The sequence below is a fragment of the Podarcis bocagei genome (assembly GCF_964188305.1).
Source record: "Podarcis bocagei genome assembly, chromosome: 1".
In the NCBI taxonomy this organism is placed as follows: domain Eukaryota; kingdom Metazoa; phylum Chordata; class Lepidosauria; order Squamata; family Lacertidae; genus Podarcis; species Podarcis bocagei.
In genome coordinates this window covers 103,090,422-103,117,123 of record NC_138125.1, presented here as the reverse complement: position 1 = coordinate 103,117,123, position 26,702 = coordinate 103,090,422, and the positions used below count along the sequence as shown (strand labels likewise).

The 26,702-nt window shown below is 41.0% G+C and overlaps 1 protein-coding gene across 1 annotated transcript in view; it reads right to left on the bottom strand.

Moving 5' to 3' along the window:
- The window catches only part of ARHGAP15 (Rho GTPase activating protein 15), a 379,241-nt gene that overhangs the window by 319,618 nt on the left and 32,921 nt on the right, over window positions 1–26,702 (bottom strand). The window contains exons 3-6 of the mRNA XM_081168151.1: window positions 23,183–23,257; window positions 18,935–18,993; window positions 13,655–13,736; window positions 4,578–4,667 (exon numbers count right to left, since the gene is read on the bottom strand). Of these exons, the coding sequence (XP_081024277.1) occupies window positions 4,578–4,667; window positions 13,655–13,736; window positions 18,935–18,993; window positions 23,183–23,257 (306 nt within the window). The remainder of the gene's footprint in view (window positions 1–4,577; window positions 4,668–13,654; window positions 13,737–18,934; window positions 18,994–23,182; window positions 23,258–26,702) is intronic.

Below are 26,702 nucleotides of genomic sequence, written 5' to 3'. Positions count from 1 at the left end.
TAAATTCCAAGTCTCAGCCATTGCAGCACATTTCATACAGATTTCACCCTCTCTCTTGAAATTGCTTCCTTCTCTCTTAATAGGAATACAGTGGTGCCTCGCAAGACGAAATTAATTCGTTCCACAAGTTTTGCCGTCTAGCGAATTTTTCGTCTTGCGAAGCACGGTTTAAACGGCTTAACAAAGTCGCAAGACGTTTTCGTCTTGCGAAGCAAGCCCGTAGGGAAATTCGTCTTGCGAGGCAAATCACGGACGAAAAAACCTTTCGTCTAGCGAGTTTTTTGTCTTGCGAGGCATTCGTCTTGCGAGGTACCACTGTACAATTCAACATCTAGGTAACAGACCTGCATAACAGCCCCTGGTCTTGTATACTTTTCACTCTAGTATTCCACTTTGCCGTAATAAATAGCAGTAAATCATACATAAACTTCATGCAAGAGTTTCAAGATGACCAATGACCCTGGCATTCCTCTTTAACAGACAGACAAGTTTCCCTAACATTTTGTTCAATGCTTCTCTTTAAGCAGAAGCTTTTAAAGTGTGCTGTAGTGGACTTGTCCAAATCAATAATCCTTGGTTCTGATATATAGCCTAATAGAGTCAGCTAACACTTGCAAGTCAGACTCATTACCTATATGCTCTGTGACAGTATATAAGGCAGTTTCCTATGCTTCTATGAAGCATCTGGAATACTGTCTGTGGTTCTGACCAGCCAATCACAGCTGGAAAAGGTTCAGAAAAGCTAATCTTCAAAACAATGTACACATGGAATATAACCTAATATCTTCTCAAGTGAAACAAAATGTCCTGAATGGATTAATAAATAAAATAGGGAATTGCCTCAATGGTCACCAACACAACGCGTCAACACCACCTTTTATTCACATACAAATATGTATCCTAGTATATTGGATTAGACCTGTGAATGGAAGGGCACCTCTTGATCCAACCCTCTCGTTTGGATCCAATACAACATATATCATAAATAGAATTTATGCTACTAATTCCCAGGCAAAAGATTGTACATAAGGTATCGTCCTTGGGTAAGGAATGCCTTGTATCATTGTTCTGTACACTGCAAATCACACTGTTGGTACTAAAGAAATGTTTAGTGTAGCAGTAACTTGTAGGCAGACATGATACCAGAGGTCAACCAGGTAAGGCACAGGCTGAAGGTCCCAGGGGCTCACAAAGCCCCCTACTGGCACTGCACTTGCAACCTGCCACTCACCATCCTCCTGGCTGAGCTAAAGTCAGTTCAGTGCTAGGAAGGAGCCACTATCCTGCCCAATACATCTATAACATGCACTATCTGGAACATAGGGATTGTATAGATCTACAGGGATGCAGGTGGCGCTGTGATCTAAACCACTGAGCCTCTTGGGCTTGCCGATCAGAAGGTCGGCGATTCGAATCCCTGCGACAGGGTGAGCTCCCGTTGTTCGATCCCAGCTCCTGACCACCTAGCATTTCGAAAGCATCTCAAAGTGCAAGTAGATAAATAGGTAAACGGCGGGAAGGTAAACGGCGTTTCCGTGCGCTGCTCTGGTTTGCCAGAAGTGGCTTAGTCATGCTGGCCACATGACCCGGAAGCTGTCTGTGGACAAACACCGGCTCCCTTGGCCTATAGAGCGAGATGAGTGCGCAACCCCAGAGTCGTCCGCGACTGGACCTAACGGTCAGGGGTACCTTTACCTTTACAGAACCTTTAGGGCTAAGACTATTAAAAGGCCCTGCCCTGGTTGATGGGATGGCAGTGGGCATTTGTGTCACTATACCAAGGACCCCCTGAAATCTTGTGTTAGCCCTATTTGTAAGCAACATTCCCCAAGTACACTTGGATAGTCTTCAAATGAATTGATGCCAAGGTGAAACATATTCAGCCCTTTTCTCCCCCACCGGCCTATTAGAATGCTAAATTCAGAATATGCTGATTGACTTTCACGTTGCAGGAAACAAACAGCAAGACTGAAATAGGAGGAAAAGCTAAGCTGTTTCAGAGGAAAGTTGTACCACAAGCATGAAACACTGAACCTTGAGATGATTTTTAGAAAACTAATCTAGTTACTAATGCTTCGGTAACCATATTAGCACTGACTGCAAAACACTCCGTTGTGTCATTACTTTCTTCAGCAGCAGCTCCCATCAAGCTGTACCTATCCAACGTAAAATTGGAGTTGATAAAGGAGAGAGGACGATAGGGCAATTGGAGACACAGTTTCAGTTGCTGACTGACAACACTGCCATCCCTTAACATGGTTTTATTTAGTTATTACAACCATCTCTCTGTAAATGACACTTAGGATTATTTAAGATTATGTTGTAATCCTTTTAATCCCCACTGCTTTAAATTTCAGGCTCAACACCAAAGAGCAAACTAGCACTTAGCGGAAATGTTTAAAGCATGTGATTTGAACATAAATCTTCTTTTATTCGCAACTCTTCTGATGAAGACCTAGTGTAACGTGTCAGTTTGCCAGGGAGACGGAGACGATACCCAGCTGCAAATTGCACCGTGTGCTCATAGGGTCCTGTGAAGCTGCTTCAAACAACTTTCTGCTTTCATGTTCTCCTTTGTCAAGAAAATTAAGCATTCACAAGACAATAGGTCTTGATAAATACTTCAAGGTGTGGCAGAGGACCACAATGGCATTGAATAATGATACAACAACAACAACGCAATGCCTGCCATCCCATGAACAGGCATGCATCCCATTTGCTTCTACCAGTGGGAAACTTGGTACAGAATGGCTGCTTACCATCTTGCCGGCAAGCAGAGGTTGCAGCCCAACGCAGTGCCTCCTCTCTCCCCCAGATGTGCAGTGCCATTTTAGATTGTTTCCCTGCTACCACGGAGGCTCACGGGTTCCCGCCTAAGTCATCCTTCAAATGAAGCAATCCATTGCAGCCCTGGGACACTGTTCAGCTGCACTGAGGTCCAGCTCCGAGGGCCTTCTGACGGTTCCCTCACTGTGAGAAGTGAGGTTACAGGGAACCAGGCAGAGGGCCTTCTCGGTAGTGGCGCCTGCCCTGTGGAACACCCTCCCCTCAGATGTCAAGGCAATAAGCAACTATCTTACTTTTCAAAGACATCTGAAGGCAGCCCTGTTTAGGGAAGTTTTTAATGTTTAATGCTATATTGTGTTTTTAATATTCGGTTGGGAGCCGCCCAGAGTGGCTGGGGAAACCCAGCCAGATGGGCAGGGTATCAATAATATATTGTTGTTGTTGTTGCTGTTGTTGGGTGGGGGTGGGGCATGGCCATCTACTTAGCCCAGCTGACCATTCAGCACAGCATCCAGTTGGCTGGGAGCGTCACCCAATGCTTGCAAGCTTTTTTTAGCAGGTGCTTACACATAAATCTAGCCAAATTATGAGGGAAGCATACGAGGAGGCGTCAAGGAATCCTAAGTGGGCTCACCCTCATGGGAGCAGCCCCTTGAAGCTGGCCCTGACAACTGAGGCAGCAATCTTCTTTGCATAGGATGAAGCTGTAAGGCTGAAATCTACATCACTGTTACTCATAAGGCAGCACCTTTGTGATCAATGGAGAGTAATCAACTAAATAGTTGTGATAGCCCAATAGCATTTACTCTCCATCCACCCACACCTTGCGCCATCTCCACATCTGCTCTGGAGGGTTGGGGGAACGCCCAGAACAGATGTAATGGGTGTGAGAGAAAAGGAGAATGCTTCATTGCACATTGTGCTGGTAGAACATTTTGCTTCGCGCTATGTTGACTACAACCCAACTTCTTTAGCATCAGCATATAAGCATCACTTATCCTGCCAACCTAGCAGTTTGAAAGCACGAAGTGCAAGTAGATAAATAGGTACTGCTCCGGCGGGAAGGTAAACACCGTTTCCGTGCGCTGCTCTGGTTCGCCAGAAGCAGCTTAGTCATGCTGGCGACATGACCTGGAAGCTGTACGCCGGCTACCTCGGCCAATAAAATGAGATGAGCGAGCAACCCCAGAGTCGTCCGCAACTGGACCTAATGGTCAGGGGTCCCTTTACCTTTATAAGCATTACTATAAAACTTTCTTTACATTCATTAAAATTATCTGACTTTGGAATAAATGCATAGCTGATTGAGCTGGCTCTAAGAGATGCAGATTTGTTGCTTTTTTACCTCCCCATCCCTGTGCTGTCTTTGCTCTGGAATGAACCTGTCATTAAAGCCCTAAGAAATAATAAAAATAAACAGGCAAATTCCACTCAGTTGGGAATATAGCTTATGTAAGCAGTGTGAAAGTTCTGTTTACAGGAGTTCACTAGGTCAAGGATCCCAGTCTTAAACCCAAAACAAATTACCTACCAACTTTTAAAAACAAATTGAACATGGCACATTAATCAGCAAATCAACAGGTTCTCAAGGGTTTTTAGCTGATTCAATCATCAAGACACTTTAGGCCAGGGGGGTGGGAAAATACAGGAAAGAGTGAATAAAATGTTACGTGCCATTGCACACTCTATACTATGCATGGAAAGGAACTCTGGTTTGTTGAGTTTTTTGCTTTGTTTTTAATAATGAAATTGCCAAATTAATGATAGGGCAATAATAAACCATCTCCTACCTGGAAAACATTCTTTTTGCTAGACTTGTCTTTAGTCCATTCGATGTGAGCTCCACACAAGTCCACCCATTCAGGTTTATACCCTGCTTTCTGATGACAAAAAAATGAGAATTGGTTATAGCAAACTTTATCAGATAAAATCAGAAAAGATTGGCTAGGGAAACTACTATCATCTGAATACCCCAGTACAAATTTCCATATACAGTATGAGCCTCCTCCTAATATCAGAATTAGAAACACTTCCACTTCCTGAGGGATAGACTACTAGAAAAATGAATGTTGGTACCTTAAGAATTCAATTATCCATGCAAAGTTTGTTTCTAAAAACTTAGAGGTGGTGTATAGTACTTTAACCAGGCTGTGCCTACTCAGTGGGACAGCTCAGGTAAGGAACAGCCACTATTATGGGCAATTAGTTCATTGCCTCAGTACCATTTAAGCCAGGCACATCAAACTTCCAAGAGACTGCGATCTACTCCCAGTATAAAAAAAACTGGCAGTGATATACCCATTGTCATTGGAGGAAGGGTGTGTGTGTGGATTGCCCAAAATTGTTTTTTGTGTTTTTTTGTTTTGTTTTTTGCTGCCCAGAGTTGTTGAGACTGCCCAGAGTTGTTGAGTTTTTTGGGGTAGGATTGCCCAAAGATATTCAGCTTTTCTTTGTTAACTTTCGGTAAACTTTATTTAAACCCATGATCAATAAGGGTCCCGCAATCTACCAGGATCAGCCGGAGATCTACTGGTAGATCACGATCTACTCGTTGGACATGCCTGATTTAGATAATGCCTTTCTGTAAGGCCCTGAACACTTAGGAACAGGTTAGTAGTGCTTTAAAATGAGTTATTGATTTCCCTAGCACCATGAGTTCCTTGTTTGCGGATGGTTTGTTGTTTGTTTTTATGTTAGAAAGGGCTGTAAGTTTCAGTTCCTGAGTGCCAACCCTTTTGAGAAAGCTGCTGTCCAGCCAAGGTGAACAGAAAGAGGCAATTTCCCCTCCAACCAGCATAGCAACCAAGCATCAGAAAGGCACAACCAGGAAGGTAGAATTTGTGGAAGGCGGTGCTCTGTTTTATTACATTTCGACACATATGTAAATAATATCATTTATATAAAATCTTATTTGTGTACTGCTGTTTGATGTTTAAAAGTTTTGTCTTTCCCCCTCTGTTTAAGTCCTTTGCAGTGAGTTCCTTCAGAGACCCTTAATTAAAAACATTAAGCATCATGCTTTTTTAGAATAAAAAGAAAGGAAGTTACAGGGCTCCTAGGAATGTTGTTGTTGTTTTTCAGATGCCTTAGTATTACATGAAATTAAAAATCTATTTTCAATTGAACAACTCTAATCTGGTTACTTCAAATCTTTCTTTACACCGATAACACAGAAAAAATAATTGGTGTTTTAAAGTTAATGGACAGCACATTAGTTACCACAATGAGGTAGGTGGATCACAGTTGTAACAACAGAAGGATAAACTTTGGATCTCCTTTGAAATCTGTCAACTTTGCTGGAATGCATAAGCAAATGCTCTCTCCTTTGAGCAAATGATTATTAAACAAGGATAGTGTATTTTGTGGGGTGGAAATATTTGTAACAGTCATCCCTGCCTTGCAAGGAGGTCTCTGACAAATACACTACATTGTGATGCAGCACTTTTCCTGTATGGCATTGAGTCCCAAATTAGAGTAGAATGCCTTCAGAGGTTGCTGAAGGAAGCCTATCCACTTGAAGTGGTGGCAAACTCTTTTTTCATGGGGGGGGGCAGTCATTCCATGGTGAAACCATCACATGGTTCCACCAGAAGCTAAATTAAGTCCAGTGCTGCTCAGCCCACAAGCGATCACACCAATTTAGTTGTGTGAGCAGAAATTCACATTGAGGAAGGGCTATAGCTTGGTAGCAGAGCTCATGTTTTGGAAGAAGGTCTCCGTTTCAGTCCTTACCATCTCCAGGAAGGACTGGGAAAGACTGATCTAGCTCTGTGTAAGTTGGCAAAGGAAACTGCATGCAGAAGCAGCTCAGATGTGCAAAGTACCCTTTGAAAAATTAGATGTTGCTGTTTTGTATTGGAACTGACAGTTCTGCATCCTTCCTGCTATCATTCATGATTGAGCCTTTCCATTCCCACCCAACTGCAACAATTAACATATATGCCTCCACCTGTTACCCAGCTCCTTGAACCAACCAAGAAATCCAGAATGTCTTTGTGTCTCTTATGAATCCTTCCCACTGTCCTTTCTTTACCATGATCACCTGAATAGACAGACTAAAACACACTCACCTGCCCCAGAGCCTACCAGAATGTTATATTGAATGTATAAACTAAAGAGAGACATCTGGGCGGGGGGCGTGTTTAATTTGTCAGTATCCAGTACTGAATAGAACACACACATCCGAAGCATTTAAAACATCTTCGTCTTTCCTCTGCTTTATGAAATTCATAGGAATCCTACACCCTTCCTCCAGTAGCGTGAGTAAAAGCTATCATGAGGACTCCCTCCAACACTCGAATGTCCTTGCTTTGGGTTCTTCAGTCAGACCAATTATGTTACATCAAAGCCATTGGAAGGGACTGTGCCTGTAAATTGCTACAAGTGCCTGTTACAATGAAATCTTATTCTCCATGCATATGGATTTGGAAGGCATCTTCACTCAGTAAATTAGTGTGCAGAAGGGCTAATAACCTGAGGTAAGATACCCTCTGTTCTGAATAAACTACCGTATTTTTCGCTCTATAACACGCACCTGACCATAACACGCACGTAGTTTTTAGAGGAGGAAAACAAGAAAAAAATATTCTAAACAAAACAGTGGATGTATGATTTTTGTGGTTCATGCTGTGGCCACAGACGTGATCTGACGGTGAGTTTGGGGTAGCCCAATGCAAAAATCCTGAGGATCCATGTGGGTCCATGCTTTGTAACCACGTTTTTGCCCCATTGCGGCCCCATGAAACAGTGGGTGCGTGTGTGTTTTTTGTGCAGGCTGTAGCCATGGACATGCTATGTGATCTGATGGTGAATTTGGGGTGACCCAGTGCAAAAATCCTGAGGATCCATGTGGATCCGTGCTTTGTAACCACGTTTTAAGTGGGGAGGGAAGGAAAAGCACTCAAGGGACAAGGAGCACACGTGGGGAGGGGTGTGGAGAAGGGTGCTGCTAATAATGCAGGAGAGGCTCCTCTCCGGCTTTGCTCCTTTAGAACAAGCAGGCTCTGCGTCTCTCCCTCCTCCCCAGCAAGGAAACCACGATAGTAACCACTCTGAGACAAATCAAGAAAAAGTGTGACCAACACTCTCCCCCAACAAGCACAGTGAGGTCAACACACACACACACACACACAGAGAGAGAGAGAGAACTGGATGTGGATTCTAACGTCGGGAGAGTGAAGGGGAAGCAAGAGGAGAAGCAGCCCTCACGCACACACAGACACACAGAGTGTCAATTCTAACGTGGGGAGAGTGAAGGGGAAGCAAGGGGAGAAGCAGCCCTCACGCACACACAGACACACAGAGTGTGGATTCTAACGTCGGAGGGAGAGTGAAGGGGAAGCAGGAGGAGAAGCAGCCCTCACGCACACACAGACACACAGAGTGTGGATTCTAACGTCGGAGGGAGAGTGAAGGGGAAGCAGGAGGAGAAGCAGCCCTCACGCACACACAGACACACAGAGTGTGGATTCTAACGTCGGAGGGAGAGTGAAGGGGAAGCAGGAGGAGAAGCAGCCCTCAAGCACACACAGACACACAGAGTGTGGATTCTAACGTCGGAGGGAGAGTGAAGGGGAAGCAGGAGGAGAAGCAGCCCTCACGCACACACAGACACACAGAGTGTGGATTCTAACGTGGGGAGAGTGAAGGGGAAGCAAGGGGAGAAGCAGCCCTCACGCACACACAGACACACAGAGTGTGGATTCTAACGTCGGAGGGAGAGTGAAGGGGAAGCAGGAGGAGAAGCAGCCCTCACGCACACACAGACACACAGAGTGTGGATTCTAACGTCGGAGGGAGAGTGAAGGGGAAGCAGGAGGAGAAGCAGCCCTCAAGCACACACAGACACACAGAGTGTGGATTCTAACGTCGGAGGGAGAGTGAAGGGGAAGCAGGAGGAGAAGCAGCCCTCACGCACACACAGACACACAGAGTGTGGATTCTAACGTGGGGAGAGTGAAGGGGAAGCAAGGGGAGAAGCAGCCCTCACGCACACACAGACACACAGAGTGTCGATTCTAACGTCGGGAGAGTGAAGGGGAAGCAGGAGGAGGAGAATGATAGCTCAAGCACACACACACACACACACACACACACACACACACACACACACACCCTACAGTGCCTAATCCAAAATCGGACAGCAAAAAACTGCAGGCAGGGACAGAGAGCACGGGGTTGTTTTAAAGCAGCCAACTCCCGCTCTGCTTCTCTCCCTCCTTCCCGGCTCCGCTAGCTGACAGGAGCCGCTTACACCCGCTTTGCTGTTTCAAAGCGAGCCGCGGACTGCTCACGACTGCAGCAGATTCCCCCGCCATGTGTAGGCATTCGCTCCATAACACGCACAGACATTTCCCCTTACTTTCTAGGAGGAAAAATCTGCGTGTTATGGAGCGAAATTTACGGTATCTGGCGGGAGAAAAATGTATACTGTATAGTGGACTAGAATTTTATGTCAAAACGGAAATGTGTTTAAAAAGACATTTCCCTTATAGAATGTTGCTGACAACTGAATCTGAAGGATACACAGTAGTAGAGTATTTTTATACCACAGTCAGAGCAATTGATGAAAAAAAACTGAAGAATACACAATTGAAAGGAAGGCAAAATTCAATGAGTCTGCAATACACATTTTAGAGGCACTGCCTGTCCGCAACGCACACCACTTTATTTTATACATCTATGATGTTTAGCAGAGTTGCACACGTGCAATGTCAAATGTAGACCCTATTCAATAGTTCTTCTTTCTCCCTGCCCTCAATTATAATTGTACAAGGGGAGAATAGGGATGAGTCCATTGGACCTGCCTCCTCCTGCATGTCCGTATCTCTCACTCACACACATATTGGGGGCTTAACTTCTCCAGCAGGGAGCCTTTTATACTTAGGTAGGTTCCCTGCATGATAAAGAAACCTCAAAGAGCAAGCTGCTAGGACCTGGCAGTGCAAATGGTATCACAAACCAGGGCTTAAATGATTCTAGATAGTCCTAATGTACTCATGAGGTTCTGACAGACAACACACTTCAGCCAGATTATGGAGTTTCAATTTAATAATTGATTCAATGAGCAGTTTGTAATACTATGGCTCCATTTGGAAGCAACCTTGGTCTATATGTTGCTTTATCATACTTGGATATCTTCTGAAATATATAAGGACATTGTTATTTAAAAACTAGTAATGATTAACTCAGTCCAGTTTTGTTTCTTGCTATTTCCAAATGTAACTGCATATATGTAAGGGTATGAAGGTCTATTGGAATGCACTTTTATTTCTCCCTCTATATTGTTGAAATGGAACTGTTGCACTGAAATATTTTGCTTCATTTTTTTGTTTCATTTTTAAAAGAAACGATCAATTTATACCCAGTACTTAAAACATAAATGTATTAATTCATTAATTCCTGATTATTAAGAACATATCCATCTTTGTAATAAATTGCATAATTTTCATGCCCAAAATAAGATTGCTGGGTTATTAAATTCATACCACAATGAATGAATATTACGGTATTTAATTAATGGTTGAATTCTTCTGTTCTCTAAAGCAAACAATACTTGAAAGTAAAATCAGTAAACAAATAATTTTTAATGAAATCACATGTGTACATTTGCTTCCTTTGCTCCTATCAAAAATTACAGTAGGATGAATGGTTTGCTGCAAACATCACATTAGCTGCATCAGAAACAAATAAGCTTGCCTCCATAGACTCCTTCTGGTAAAGAACTTTTTTTCAGATTGTTAGGCATGGGGGGGGGGGAGTTCTGAGCAGCTGTACTTTAGCAATGGGATAATTTAGACATTAATGAAATAATATAATGAGTTCATTGTTTTGTGGCAAAGGCTGGATCCTACGATCTGACCATTTTTTATTATCTGTTGATTGAACAGTGCCTTATTTCTATTCCCTTAGAAAATAATATTAACAATAATAAAACCACAACAGCCAAACTGGCCTATTTGCATGCCCAAGCACATTTGTGCATTGACTGGCCCTTTCCCAAGTTTATGTTCCATTTGCGGCTGCTTGTGGTGCATAAGAAGCCACTTCTCCAAATACCAAAAGTACCAGATTTAACGGGCTGTACCACAGGGAGGTGCTATTGGAAAGGAAGGCTTGCACCCTCAATCCATGTTTACTCCTACATCTGGACTTTGGTTAAGCCCTAAACCTGTTCCTTGGCCTCTTGACAAACTTTTTTGAACCTGCCTTTCTGACCCATGCATTCATGGTGGTGGACAACAACTTCATTGTGAAGCCTGAAAAGGGTCTTCAACGTGACTGAGGAAGTTGATCAATTTGGCATCAGTTGCTGGGGTGGGGCTAGTTGCCTTTTGGGGATGATGAAGCTCCTCTGGAGGATCTAGATTAAGACTTAGTGGACTTGGAACATTGCTACTTAGACCTGAAACTGGTAGATTCCCTTGAACTGTTGTTCTGAAAGGAATGATGTGCTGTGGCTTTCTTTTATTTTCACCAAGGAATGAAATCAGACTCTTTGAAAAGCTTACTTCTTGAAAAGATGAGCCTGCCAGTCTCAGTTGAGACCCTGGGTCCACCTTCCATTGGCATCGCTAGTGTGCATCCCACCACAGCATTAGCGGCCAGTCCTAGCAATCATCCTAGCAGCCCTGTTCAGGGAAGTTTTTAATATGTAACGCTGTACTGTTTTTAACACTGATTGGGAGCCGCCCAGAGTGGCTGGGGAAACTCAGCCAGATGGGTGGGGTATAAATAATAAATTATTATTATTATTATTATTATTATTATTATTATTATTATTAGTCCTAAGAGCCACCAGCAGTTCCAAAAACTCCTTTGCAAAGACTGAATTACTAAAAAATGCCTGTATGGGCTACAGATTCAGGTTCCTGGGGGCTTACTCAATCTGTCTTTAAGCTCCTGCCCTTTTTGTTTCTCTGTGGCTGATGATGATAAGAGAACCACTGGAGTATCCACTAGAGGTACTTTAAATCAGGGTGAGGAATTGGATTTGGCCAACAGGCCAAATCCCTCATTCCCCCAACTCAACTGTGACAGGTGGCTAGAACTACTACAGATCTCTGCAAAGGGGGGGGACTCTGTTTGGAGGAACCAGTTCGGATTCAAATCACTTTCTTTGAATGGAACATTTCCCCACTTGGATTTAAACTGCTTCCTCTAAACAAAGCATTTTTCTCCATCATCTCCTGAAGACGTCTCCAATCTGCAAACAACTCCATCAGGACCAAAGTAGCTGCCAATCAGGGAACAAACACGCAGAAATAAAAGAAGACTTTTGAGGATCATTTTGCCCCTCCAGCCATACTCTGGCACTCAAAACACCAAAATAGATAAACTACACAGCCCACTTTTGGACTGCAAAAGGAGCACAATTAAGCAACTGGAATGCCATAATGCAGGACTTCTGTGGCCTGTGTATCAGCTTGATGATCACAAATTGTGATTGCTGTGCAATCTAAATAATCCAAGGATTTTAGGATCCAGGCAGCAATCTTGAATTCTGAGTACTGGAACTGCAAATTCATAATTAATATGGCAAGTGTTATTTAAGAATATAATGTGAATCTTATGAACAAACGTGTGACAGTGTAACTTCAGGTTCCAGTCCATTTTCACTTAATACACATTTTGTTTGAAAATGGAAACATACTATGTTATCACTGCAGCATAAAAGCCTATCATATTACCAGCAAGAGATATACAACACATTTTCTCCTTCATTCCCATAATGAACCGTTGAAGGAGAAGGACAAGCTTCCCTATAGCTCACAGTTCCAATGGTCAAACTAATAAAAAGCAAGGGAACAAGCAGGGGGCTCCATATCACCTAACATATCTAAATTTATTTATTGTTTCTGACTCCTGTCATATAGTGCACCTTTTTGGTCACCCATCAAACCAATACGGTATGGCAGGTTTGATCAAGCCTTGGGAAGCCATCACAATAGGGCTCTGTCAAACCTTTCCTTGTTCAGTCTATAGTGTCACTAATTTATGGATTTCTCTGTTTTTCCGGAGTCCAGAATAGAGGAGGCTCAATCTCAGCAGCAGCTAGCACTGAAGGGAAACATGCCGTGATTATTTGTACAACATATCTGTCACATATCTGAAGGCTACAATCGAAGGTCTCCCCTCGAGGAACTTTTCCTCCCCAAAAGTATACTGAATTCTACTTTGAGGTGCATTAACTATATTAGATAGAGTCATAAGGAATATTCAGGAAATGTTAGCCAGATGTAGAATATGTCACATTTATATGAAGATAAAAATCACTTTGCTAACTTACAGTGTTTTGCTCTTTGGTAACACCCTATATTAAGGTGCCATTTATAACTACTTTATTATTATTTATGATATGCAAGTCACTTTACAGCAAGCTCAATAGCAACTTAAATTCATGTATTAAAGATGCATACACAGGGTTTAATACAATTTACGTCTTATAATATCCTTTGTAACAGATTCTCATCGCCTCATCTGTTAAGCATTTATTACTAATGCATTTTATAACATACTTTATAATACATTATTTGAGGAAGTAGTTGCATTTAGAGATCATTTCATAAATAAGAATAAAGCATTTATAACTGGCACCTTAATTTAAAGTGTTACCTCCACATTACTGGAGAGCCACTCACCATCCGTCTCACTTTGCAATTATTTTCAAAAAGCACCTCTTAATAAAAGATATGCTGAGTTCTATTTCCCCTCCTCTCTCATCTGATTAAAAGTTTATTGAGTCATTTTCTTACATCAGATCTTAGAAGTCTAAGGCTTAATAGTTCTGTGCTCTTTTATGATGCCAAACTTTATGTTCAACAACATTTCTGAAAAAGAAAAAGGCGTAAGAATGTGAGCTGCTTACCAGATTGGCTGCCTGCTTGGATTCCTTGTAAAATTCTATTTTCTGACCGGTGAGAACAAGCCAAGAAGTCGTCCAGTTTTTCCTTTAAAGAAATAACAACAGTTTTATTGAAAAAGGATCAATTAAGCAAACACAGATTACTTTGTACATAAAGACAGATTCACTTTTGCAGGCCAAGCACATGTGATGCATCAGGGTTGGACTCCAGAAACCATTACTACTGCTTACCTAGAGAGGGCTGGAGCAAGGCAGGCCAGTGGTGTGGGTTGGGGATAATGATTGCAACAGTAGGACTACTAGATTGGTGAACCCCTGCAGCTCAGCCCCACCACAAGCAGCACTACTGAGCCCAGGGTTCCAAACTATTTACATATAACGGTCATCTGCTAGAATAAAGTTTATTTGATTTTCCAAGCTGGGCAGTCAGGCGTGCACTTAAGAAGACGATCCAAATTCAAAACAGTATTCAGTACATCTCTTCTAATATTGACAGAATTGCAACTGCATGGGTTTAGCCCAATGGTTTGGTAGCTCAGATGCTGTGTCCAAACAGCTACAGCTTTATCCTGGGTTATATTTACAAGTCTGGTTCAGTAGTCTGATTATGACAACTATGCTTTCTAGGTTGCTCTACTGCAAGACCAATTCACAGCACAGCAAGTGGTAGGAAATCAGGACGAAACAAAGTAGAAGAATAAAGGAAAGAGGATAATGAGCTATCAAAAGAGCTGAAGAAACTAGTTCTATAGGACTACTTAATGCTTTGCATTTTTTAAAGATATACAGCATTTAAGAATATATATAAACATCCAATATGTATTTTAAAAAACCCATGCATATAATAGATGCATACACTTAGAGAGTCTTCCTTGCTGAGTCTTCTTTTGTTGGCAAACCAAGTTTGCCTCTGTGTAATGAGTGAAATTCTGCTAAAGCTGTCACCTCAGTCTTAAACTCTTTATAGCAAGATCTGATTTAAATGTTTAGTTTATTTGGGACAGTAGTAGTCTCATGCAGCCGTATCACCTCATATTTGATGGGAAAAGATGCCCTGTTTGAAATTACCATCAAATTCAATCTGCAGACTTGTGTGAGCCATGTTAGAGCTCAAGTGCTTTAATTCACCTTTTGAAGGCAATTATAATGGATTTCAAAGGTGATAATGTTGCATCGTTTGCAACTTGTTGACTACAAAGATTTGCCACAATGCAGCACAAAATTAAGTGGACATAAACCCCTGAAATCAATTGGCTCAAATGTATTTAAGTCTGCCTTGGCTTCAGTAGTGGTGCATATGGTGGGCTTGCTGGGCTGGGAGGTGGCAAGGTCAGGACCACAGGTGTACTGGCAGGAGCACCAGACTGGCCCCTTCAGGGCTACCACTCCAACCCAACCCCATCCAGGTAAGCAGCAGCAGCCCTGGTGTTAGGAGGGTGGCTCTGCAGTTCTGCTGCAGTAGATGTACTGCTATTGCTTAAATGTTGCCATTTACTACAAGTGGAAATAATTAAAATGAATTTACTTCCAAGTAAGGGGATTTACATTTGTACTCTCTCTCGTGTCTCAAGTTGGCATAATAAGTAGAACACTTTCACTGAAGTCCATGCAAAGGTTCATGTTTTGCTAGAGCAAGGCCCATCACGGTTTGTCGTCATTTTGTAAGCAGAGACAATTTTTTCATTTGTTTCTTTAGACTGAAAAGCAGAATAGAAATATCCAGCGACAGTCTGAGAAAGTTGGGACAATCAGTACTGCCACTCCAGATATTTTACTTCTGGTCCATCATTTGAATAGGAGTAATGCATGCTAAATATGTAGATCCTATCCTGTACAGTGGTACCTCGGGTTAAGTACTTAATTCGTTCTGGAGATCTGTTCTTAACCTGAAACTGTTCTTAACCTGAAGCACCACTTTAGCTAATGGGGCCTCCCGCTGCCGCCGTGCCGCCAGAGCACGATTTCTGTTCTCATCCTGAAGCAAAGTTCTTAACCCGAGGTACTATTTCTGGGTTAGCGGAGTCTGTAACCTGAAGCATATGTAACCTGAAGCGTATGTAACCGGAAGCATATGTTACCCAAGGTACCACTGTAGAAGCCACTTTGCAAAGTGGGAAGGCAGAGACAAACACCAGAACTTAGATGTTTTTAAGATCCAGTTCATGTATTACTGCAGTGGGTTTGTGTAGTCCAGTTCAGTAATATATTAAAGTAATGTATGTCAGGATTACATTAGCCTGAACTTCTATTCCTAACTAAAGAATGGACTGTGGCACAGTGTTTACCACATATGGACATGGCATACTTCCTACATTTAGATTTCTGTCTGTCATATATGAGTTTCATTAGCATTACTTCCTCTTGTTTTCTGAAATACTGGCACATTAAAAAGAAACATTTCCTTAGTTGTTGTTTTTTAAGTACATATTCACGGAGGTGGGGGGGTCCAAAATAGTATTCTATGCAAAAGGTTCCAGAGCACTAGTATTCACTGGGTGGATTGGCATCCCAGAAGAGCATTGTACCCTAGGCTAAGGTGAACTGAATCAGTAGCACCAGCTTTGAGGTTTGTTAAGAAAAAGAGGGATACTAAGGCAGAGGGTAGCTTGGAACCTTCCAAATGTTGTTAGACTCCAACTTCCATCAGCCCCAGTCAGCATGGCCGGTGGTATCAAATGATAAGAGTTGTAGTAAAATAACATCCAGAGGAGTAAATTTTCCCTTCCTTGCCCTGGGTTAAAAAGAAAAATGGAACTATCACATGCAAAGGACAGCATACTCTAGTATTGCTAACATTTATGTAGAAATACATGTCTTTAGCATTATGAAATATACATACAATTCCATATAGAGTCAGGGGTGGGGGTTTTTCTGTCTTAGAAAAAATCAGTTCAGCAAAAGGTAAAATATACAGCTGGACAGATGGTGTGACTGCAGCTTTTGATCTTTGGATTGCCAGTAAAGTTTTGGGGTTTTTTGAAATAAAAGTTAACCTAACAAAATTGATTAAATACATTTCAAAGAATGACACCATGTTGAGGTTTGTCTGGTGGCCCCAACGTGACAGTTTAGCAACAGATTAAAAGGAGACAAAATCAGTTAGAATGCTGCATGAAAACGATGCAAGAGAGAGAGAGAAAAACCCCCTGCAACTCTCAGATATAAAACACCTGTAAACTGTTTTCATGCAAAAAGATAAATATGAACTACACAGCTGCATAAAACATAATGTCAAACTTCAAGCAGCTTTTTGTAAACTAAAAGCAATGAACTTCTACAGCTTTCTCCTTGTGACCACTGTATTTGCATTCTGGCAAATGGACACCTGATGGCAGCACACTATAAGACCAACACAGTTTGCATTGATTGCTATATGTTCTTAGAGAAGCAGGGACTTAAGTTTAAGTGGGTAATTCTAGGTTTATAACAAAAATTATGACACCTCCATTTCTGCCCCCCCCCCATGTTTAACCACAGGAGCAGGAAGATCAGGCATTGTTTTCCTGTACTGGGTATGAACAGTTACTAATAGATTCCACACACCTTTTATTTTGTATAAATGGCAAAAGCATTCTCAAAAATAGCATAAGCAGATTTAGGCAACATTTAATTTTGCAGACATGCTTCACTTCTTCACAGAGGGGCCAGATCCAAATAAGGAAAAGGGCTCATACACCTTTAATAGCTGTGTGGAAAAGAGAATTTCAGCAGGCATGCTCCCTCTCTTTCATCTGGCTGCCCTAAAGATTCTTGGAATAGGATGAAGTCTTGAGTTAAGATTCAGGTGGGCTGAGTTGCTTGACTAGGTTCAAGCTCCTCTCAGCCACATGAATTGCATTGAGTGACTCCCATTCCTTATCCCTTGATAAGGGACTTATCCCTTGAGGCTCTTGTGGGGGGGGGGGAGAGAAGGACAAATTCCCACCCTAAGCTTTACTTGTACAAAGGGCAAGGTAAAATACATGCAATTAATAAATAAAATGGTGGAGCAGTCATTTGATTAGAACAGGGGCACTCAATACAGTGCCAATTTTGGACCCACCAGCCCCAGCCTGTATAGTCAATGGTTGAAGATGGGAGTTGGAGAGGACAATGGTGGCTAATCCTTCATTAGAAAAAGGTTATTCAACCATAGTGAGAACCCAGGAGTTTAGTGACTATATAAACCAATTTAAATGTTCACTTATTCTGGTACTACAGTTTTCTCACAGAACAATACTACTTCAGTTTTTCCTGCAGAGTTGGTTGTTCGAAAGGATCTCCTGACATGAAAATGGTGCTCTACGTAAAAACTTAACACTTCAGAGAGACAGCTACCTGCCTCATGCACTCCATTCTCCAAGTGAAAACTAAGATACTATATGTCCATAAGACTGTACGGCCTCAGAAAGTAAATACAGTGAAATCAGCAGTAGATTACCACAGTCACTATGAAGAAATACAGCCGTGATGATCCTGATTCCAGACACAGAATTTTTGAGTTGAAGTTGCCTCAAAAATCTGCTAATCCAGCCTCTGAATCCCAATATATTTTCTACACTCAATAATCACTAATTACTAATGACATTTCCACCTCCAGTTTGAAAAGCAACGATTTCCCTTCCCCTCAAATTACGGTCTGGACAGAGTGATCCATGTGCTTTGCCCCTGCCAGTTTCAAGTCCTCTGCCTGAGGCTGAGGGCAGAAGTGGCACCAGAACTGCAGCTTGCTAATACAGCGCCTATTATGAAAACACAGCAGGATGCACTTATTTCTAAAAGATTCCCCAGTTTAATTCTTTTCTTTTTAAAGGACTCTGTTTTGGGGCTTTTTTAAAAAAACAACAACAACATTGGGAGGGTTAAAATTTAAGAAAATGAAAATCTAGCAAAATCTAGGGCAACAAAAATGAAAATCTAGCAAAATCTAGGGCAAAAAAAGAATTGCTACAATTAAACATAATGAATTAGTATCTTGTCTCTGTTTCCACTGAAGCCACTTTAAAAACAAAAAGGCACCCAATGGATAAAATACATTATTTTGTGAAACTTTTACCACAATCAAACCCCAGTGTTCTTAAACTATGTATTTGCTGCAGATTAATAACAGAGAAATACCCTTCCTAATTTATAATACAGAAGAAAGACCCATGAATTCTGTGTACCGTATGATGTCACCTTATGAAATTACTATGATACTTTGAGCTTAGTCTGCAGGTCAGGCTCTTATAGCTACCCCTTCAAGACATAATGAGCTTTCTAACACTTTTGCTTATCCTGTAAGTTTTGGTTATTGCCTCATACCTTTGCTTCTTGCCTCCATCTGCAATTTTAGCTTTTAGAAGACACCCTTCTTTGATTACCTGCAATAAAGAACAAACATATGCTAAATTCTTATTTGTGCTTTCAGGTTTCCCTACACTGGCATAATGCCAAAGAAACAAGTTCCCACCCAATTGTTTTAATATATGTTCACAAATGCAGCTTAGACCTAGATAAGCTGTGCTTCCCAGCTAAGGCAGGTATTATGTGTTGAAGAGCTTGCTACAAAGTCTTAAAAAATGAACAGAAATGAAAACAGAAATGTTGCAAGAAAACGTATCAGTGAAGGGCCGGGAATAGCAAAAGGCATCCTTTAGCAGCAGCTAGCAGCCATGTATCTTAGCAGGACCCACCGGTAGAAACACTTGCCCTAGGATCCAACAGTGGGTAGCTACAAGCCACCATATGAAATTTCTCATAGTGGTCTAGAAGATTCTGAACTTTGGTCTGAGCAGGTACAGAATATAGGGCTTGAGATTGCCCAGAGACCATGAAACAAGACAAGATACAAAAAATAACACCACATTGGTTGGACTACTACCTCACCTCTGCTTATATTTGAATCCAGGTCTGCACAATTTACAACCTTAGACAGAGCCACCAGCCCTGTGTGGTGGTTCTCCAAAGCCTCAATAAACCTCTTGATAAATTCCTTGGCTTTTTCTCCCCAGGACTACCAAAACAAGGAGTTTGTCAGCCTACTAGCAGGCTACAACACTGGACCTGTGTGCTGCATTCGACTTCAGTGGGTCACTTCAGTTATTCAGGCCTGGCTTAGAGATGCAGGCATTTTATTACTATGCTGCACAATTTTATATAAGGTTATCTATTGCCATAAAATAAGTTATTAAGTTTCAAATACACTTTTTAATTAAAATATGCAAACAGTCCATAAAAGATTCATATATAATATTGTTTGTTTTCATTATATGTAAGCCAAATTTTGGAATATAAATACAAAAACGTATGCTACAGTATCAGGAGCATACTCTGCATTTTTATGAACAGCTGAGATTTTGGAACATGTTGGGCAACGCATATGCTACATAACACACGTTCTTCATGAGCTCCTGAAATTTTTAGAAGCACAGGCTATAGGTACTAATGCATAGATTTGTGTATGTTGGACCATATTTTCAGTACTGAATGCAAAAGAAAAAAAATGGATCACCCAAGGAACTGTTCCTCAATAAACAGATTGTTGCTCCACTCAGAATCAGGTTGTTGCTCCATAAAGCAATGCAAGGATTTTTTGATCATGTTCACATAAATCATCCAGCCTTCTCCCACCCCATGGCACCAAGATTATAGCAAACATCTGGCCTGTTCCCCTTCTCATTCTGTACCTTACATATGCACACTGTTCTTGCCAGGATACGTACAAGGAAGGAAGTTATTTTCCCCTGGCTAAAATGTGAATTGGAGATGGCTTCTGTTTACCATCCAAGCTTCAGATTAGTTTCTCTGAAATAGATCCCAATTTTGGTCATTTCCCCCTCTTGCCGAAGTAGTTTATTCCAATGGAAACAGGCAACAACCAGAAATTGCAACTCTGGGCTGACACAGATGTAACAGCGAGGAGGCAGTGAGCCACAGAATTACATGCTCTCTTCCCACAGTCCTTTTCTTTGAACCTTTGACACATGACCAGGCCTCAGAGGTTGGAAACATTACGTCAAAACTGCACCACAGAAAGACACGTGTGTTTTGCATTGGTGAGCATCTGTTCAAATGTCTCCATCACAATCCTTCCAGGAGGATTCAGGTTATCGTTTCATTCCTTCCACAGATGGATGGCATGAGATTACTGAACATGAAATGTCCTTACAGCACTTGCTATCTTTTCTACTTCAATAAATATCCATCATTTGTTTGGGGGTGTTGTTTTTTAGCTGTACTGTTCCTGCACCTTTCTAGCTGAAGAAAGGTTGAGGGAGCAATAGCCCTGAACATAAACGAGCACAGAAATAAGGCAGAAGAACTCAAGGACTCTGTATAGGGGTGAGGGAAAGGATAAAATGACATGCTTTTATTGCTTTATACTTGTTCATATTTCATGCAGTTAATGCATCTGTGTGACTATGGTGTGCAATATCTCTATAGATGTTATCTGTGTGCTTGAATATTTTACATAATGGCAAAGAAAAAAATTATGAAGTCGGTATGAAAAATTATTCAGAAGTCTTACTGAGAGCAGTGGGGCATTGCTTTAAAGAAGGTCTGTGTTCTGGAGCATGACTGGATAGAAGGAAGAATTGCCTGGAGGATGGAATGTTATGGTAAGAGGGGAGGGGAATCTATTGGAGGGCAGGACGCTGGGGAAGGAAGGAGCAGTTGGGATATGTCAGCTAAATGGGTGGAGGCCAGTATAGAGGGCGGATGAATTTCCTAGATTAGGAAAATGTTCAGGAGATGAGATCTCCTATTTGAAAGGTTCTCCATAAAAACAAATAAATTCACACCATAAACCACACAGCACTGATCCAAAAACTTAGTTTAATATTTATTTGTTATTTATACAAATAAACATCTGTTAAATAGTTAATTCTGAGGTCTCTCTCATACAGTTCACATTCTGAGGCCTGAAAGCAAAGAATTCATAGGAGGATGGTGACAACTGCAATCTAGATCTGAGGTTTGGCAGTTAGAGCCGTAGAAGAATTTTATCTTGCTGGCATGAAGTTTCTGTGCATATACAGAGGACTACTGTCAACAAAGGCTTCCATGGCCCAATTCATACATAAGTGCAACAGTATGGTAGAAATTGACCCGTGGTCTTGTTTTATATACTCTTCTTGGGTAATATTTGTATTGAGGAACCATGTGAGTATGGACAATGACCTAGTGACTTTCCAAGGCGACATTGTCCTCCAAGGGATCAGGTAACATTTATATGAGAAGGATTTGCGCTCATCCCATGGTTCCTCAATATAGATGTTACTGGAGAGTCACTGAGGTGTACCACGGAGAATCAGTTCCCACATCATTGTGGCAACATTTGGTTGTATGCCTCTTACGTCCTTGAGAGGAGGAAGGGGAGGTTCTAGCTACATAAAAAGGATGCAGGAGTGGAAATGGGTTTCTTCTTCTGAAATGGAGAGGCCCACTTGTATAAAAACTCCAAGTAAAATAGTTATTAATTAAAACTTGCAAGAACACAAGAATCAGAATTAACAAGTAGAATTGTAAAACAAATGCAAAAAGAATTTGGTGGACTGAATGAAGGAAAATAAACTGAGTTTGAATCCTGGCAAGTCAGAGGCTCCGTGCGTGACTGGTTCCTGTGCCCAAGAAATTATCTGCCCTGGATGGGATTGTACTCTCTCTGACAGAGCAGGCTGTAGTTCTTAGATTTAGCAGAATATCAACAGAATCAGTTTGCCCTCCCTACCTCCAAAAATCATTCTCTCAGTTAAAGTCACTTTCATCATCTAGCTATTCAAATTTTAGGTGTTTCAAATTTCACTATATTTGCTGAGCTGTGCTGTACTGGAGGGAGGATGGAGAAGGTGGTGATGGCAAAGACTGCCTAGGCATGAACCAGAGGGAAGAAGCTTTCTCTCTCTTCAGCCACACCACTAGGGAGCCAACCAAGCATGCGGGTTCATTCTCGGGACTTGGCATGGTGGTGCCAACTAATTGGGACCAGCATGCTACTGCAGACATGCTGTGCCAGCAGAACAACAGAGTTGGACGCACATTAGCAGCAAATCCAGACTTATCTCTATCTGAGAGTTTCTCATCTACTTTAGGAACCATAGTGCAAGTGGAAACGGGGAACACACCAGGACTAATTTTTCTACAGGTTTTCTACAGGTTTATCCCTGCTCCTCACTGAGTAGCAAACTCTTCAGAAAGCAACTTCATGCCTAGCATTTTCTCTTGATTTTATTCATTTTGCTAAACACATCCATTTTTGGATAAGCAATGTCATCATGTAATAAATATCTATTAGTATTGCTGAAATGTCAGCTTTAATTTTCTTGAGTTAATGGGTAATTGAAATTGTATATCATTCACCACAATGGTTTGTAGATTCCAAAATTATTCTTTTCACTGTTTAACCAACCTTCTCCCAAATCTTTAGTTCTCTTCACCCTATTAATATATTGAGGCATCTGCAGCCCTAAGTACTTACCCTCCAAAAAACATGCATTACATTTTGATTAATGAAATCTGAAGTAAAGAACTACATCAATAAATTGTAAATTCTGTAATACAATTGCTTACCGTTTGCTCCACTGGGCTGATGAACTCAGAAAGTGTTAAATTGTGTTGGGAATGATTCCTTCTATGACGGGATATCTGAAAATGCATTCATTTACAAGTTAGAACCTGCTAGCATCAAATCAAACAATGCTGAACAAGGAAGGGTCGATTGAAAGTAACTTAACAGAACATACGCAGTTTGCTCTGCGCTAAGTGCTAAGAATCTGCATGCTAATAACACTGACACGCAGCCTTCTTTATTTATAACATTTTATCCCTCGCTACCTCTAGTAATAATAATTCCGTGTTTAATGTGCCTGCTCAGTAACCCTTTCAATAACTCTTTAAAGTCGGTCGGTATTGTTTTGAGATAGTCAAATACCTCTCAGTTCAAGTCATAGATGAACTCTGAAAACATTTCTGAAAAGGTTGGACAATCGGTTATTTCCAAGCCAAGCTACAAGCTTTGTTAAATGCAATTGCTCTCCCAATTGCCACTGAGAGAAAAGCATCATTCCCAGCCCCCTGTTATCTCCTAGCTTCCCCCCAACTTCATCACCTCCACTACATTTTACCTACCTGCAATGTTGGCAGCTGTGGCAGCAGCAGGTAGGTTCTTTTTCATTCCCTAGTGCTACACATATGAATTCCTGCTATGGGAGCTCTCATCTAATTTAGCACCTTCTTTTCTATTTGTGGATTATGCTCTCGCCCCCCCCCAAAAAAAGAGATTACCATATGTATTTAAAATATGTCAATGAAATTTAAGGAAAGAGGGAAAGAATTGGAGGTGCTTTGCTCTAAGTTATTTATTAATACATTTACATCTTTCACTTCTCTTCCATGGCACAGGTCCTGGCCTCCCATCCAGGCAGTGATCTGCCTGAAGGGTGGAGGTGATGCTACCTCCTTATCATTTTATGTAAGTGAACCAAAATAAGAAACTATTTCTTGGTAGATTTTAATTGTGCTTTGTTTTAAAAGGAACCACAGTTTGCCATGCGGGACTGAAACACATAAAGAAATGTGTTATTTTTATCCAAAACAGAAATAATCAGTAAATTTTGGCTGGTTTTTTAACTAGGCTCCCTATCTTCTTTCATAGTAAAACACAGTTAACAAGAAGCCATAATATATGCTGTTTATATGTAAATGTCGGTCTCTACAAAATGTTCATAATTAATCCAGAGGGCCTCCCTCAAAATATACTTTAAAATATTATGATCCCATATTTTACGGCACACACTGCTTTCATGTTTATTTGTAAGCACTAACGTTTTAAGCCCTGAAACCTACATCTTAGAAAGTGCTCTACTCTCCCAGTGATAGCTAATGAGCTTAATGAATTACCCATTCTAAATTTAATACCAACGTTTCACAGAGAAAACAGATAAAACAGTCTCTGTGATTCAAAAGTTTCGCTGACCTATTTATGAGGAATATCACTTAACAATTTCATTAGAAATGAGTAACAGCTGGTGACATGGCTGTGTCCTAAAGTGTTTTTCTCTCTTAATATTCTGCATCTTAAGCAATCGAGCCTTCATAAGAAATACTTTCGTTAGTGGCAGTCCCTCCTTTGGGGAGAAAAAAATGTCAGACCACATTTTCTGTATTTTGCAATCTTGTTTTCAGGAGTGTCATGCTCCCGTTTTATTAGCATGTAGGGTAAACAAGAATGATTTGCTGATGCTGTTGAGAGAACTTCTAAGATGTCAGACTTTCCATTTAGATTTTGGATAGAACTTTAATATTAATACAAACTGAGGCATGTGTGTAAATTCAAAATAAATTAGTTCCATTTATCTCCCCTCTCCATATCTTTTAATGTTATACAGATCTGGTGCTAATATTCATGCTACAACATCCCTATCTAAACTATTCAGGTCTATATCATTTTTATTCTCTCAAAGATCCCCACTCTTAATTATACTTTTACATATAACATAGCAGATAAAGTTGTGAGATCATTTCTCTACCCAGAATGAAAGAAAATGACCTCCCAGCATTCCTTGGGGGTCAATAAATGATACTCCATCAGTGATTCAAAGAGAATACGTTGGGAGTGATCAAGCTAAAGTGAAGCACTTTAACGCTGCAATTTTAAGCCAAGGGAAAATTGGACGTTCTTCACACACACACAGGCGTATGTTGTGTATTCTTGATTTCAACAGATAAGTGAAAAGTGAGAAGTGTTATAACATTGTGGGCAGTCCTTAAAAAGGAATATTAGTGACCTCCCTCAAAGAGCTATCATGAGAATCAATAAAAATTATGCACATATCAATGAAGGAAAAGTACTATGCTTATATATCAGTGTGTCACCTTTCTAATATAGTATATCCATTTTAGACAATGTATTGGCACTGCTATGTATAGATGTTGATACTAGACAAAAGAAAGATAGAAAAATGACAATTTCCCACAGACTAATAATCTAATCTGAAGAATTGTTGGTCTAGCATGTGAGTACTTAGGATGAGGCCTGCCAATGTCACTGTGCTAGTGTAATGACCCCAAAATGATATCACACTCATGTTAACAATAATGTTGTGCTATTAACACTCCAAGCAGGTATGATATTTTAAGATTTGGGCATAAGGGATAGTGCATGGTCAAACCCTTGGGATCTCTCCCATTTTCCACCAAATATTCTAATAATCTCAATCATTTCCACTAGCTTCAAGTATTAAGAAAGTCTGAGAAACCTTCAGAAGGTTCCTATTCGGGAAAGCTGGCTTATCAGCAGTTTTATGATTTGATGAACGTTCTTCAGTCAGCAGCAATGTCACCTGAAGCATTAAAAAGTCCACACACTAAGCGCTTGCAAGTCTATGGGCAAATCTGGTTTTGTTAAATTCAACCTCAGCAACTTTCCCCTCTTCCCTCCCCCCCTCCCAAGTTAGCTAAAGGGTATAACAATACTGCTAGATTTCTCCTAGCATCCAGGAATGAAGTCATTGTCAGTTTCTGCAAAGGCAGAATTTCTGCAAAAATATGCCAGTTATCCTGAAGTAAACCAAGGGCTGACAATGTAACTTTATGGCAAACAGCTCTGTGATAAGCAAAATGGAACAAATGCATGTAACTTAGGGTTACCAAGAATCAGAACACAACTGCAACATGTTCCAAGAATGAGGGCTACCAGGGTTATTGGAACAAGGAAGTAGCTCCTAGTGAAAAAGAGTGATATTGCAGTGGAATAATACTGGGTCCTTAAGTAGAACAAGTAAAAGGAAGTTGCTTTCACTCCTGCTTGGAACTAGAACTTTTAGCCACACATTGTTTAATAAAGAAGCTGGACTGTACATTTACTGTCTGAGTACTATATCACATTCCTTTGTTTGAATCTGTAAATGTCAGATTTTTTAAAAAAACAACAACACAGATCTGTGTTACATTCTCCTTCCTTACGTCTCCTTTTAAGTACACTGCCCTCTGTACACAGTTCAGTTCCCTAGTGTGTGTAAGAATAATGATAATGGCTTTGCTTGCCTTGACCCTCAGTTCAGTTATAAATCAAAACCTTATAGACCTTTTA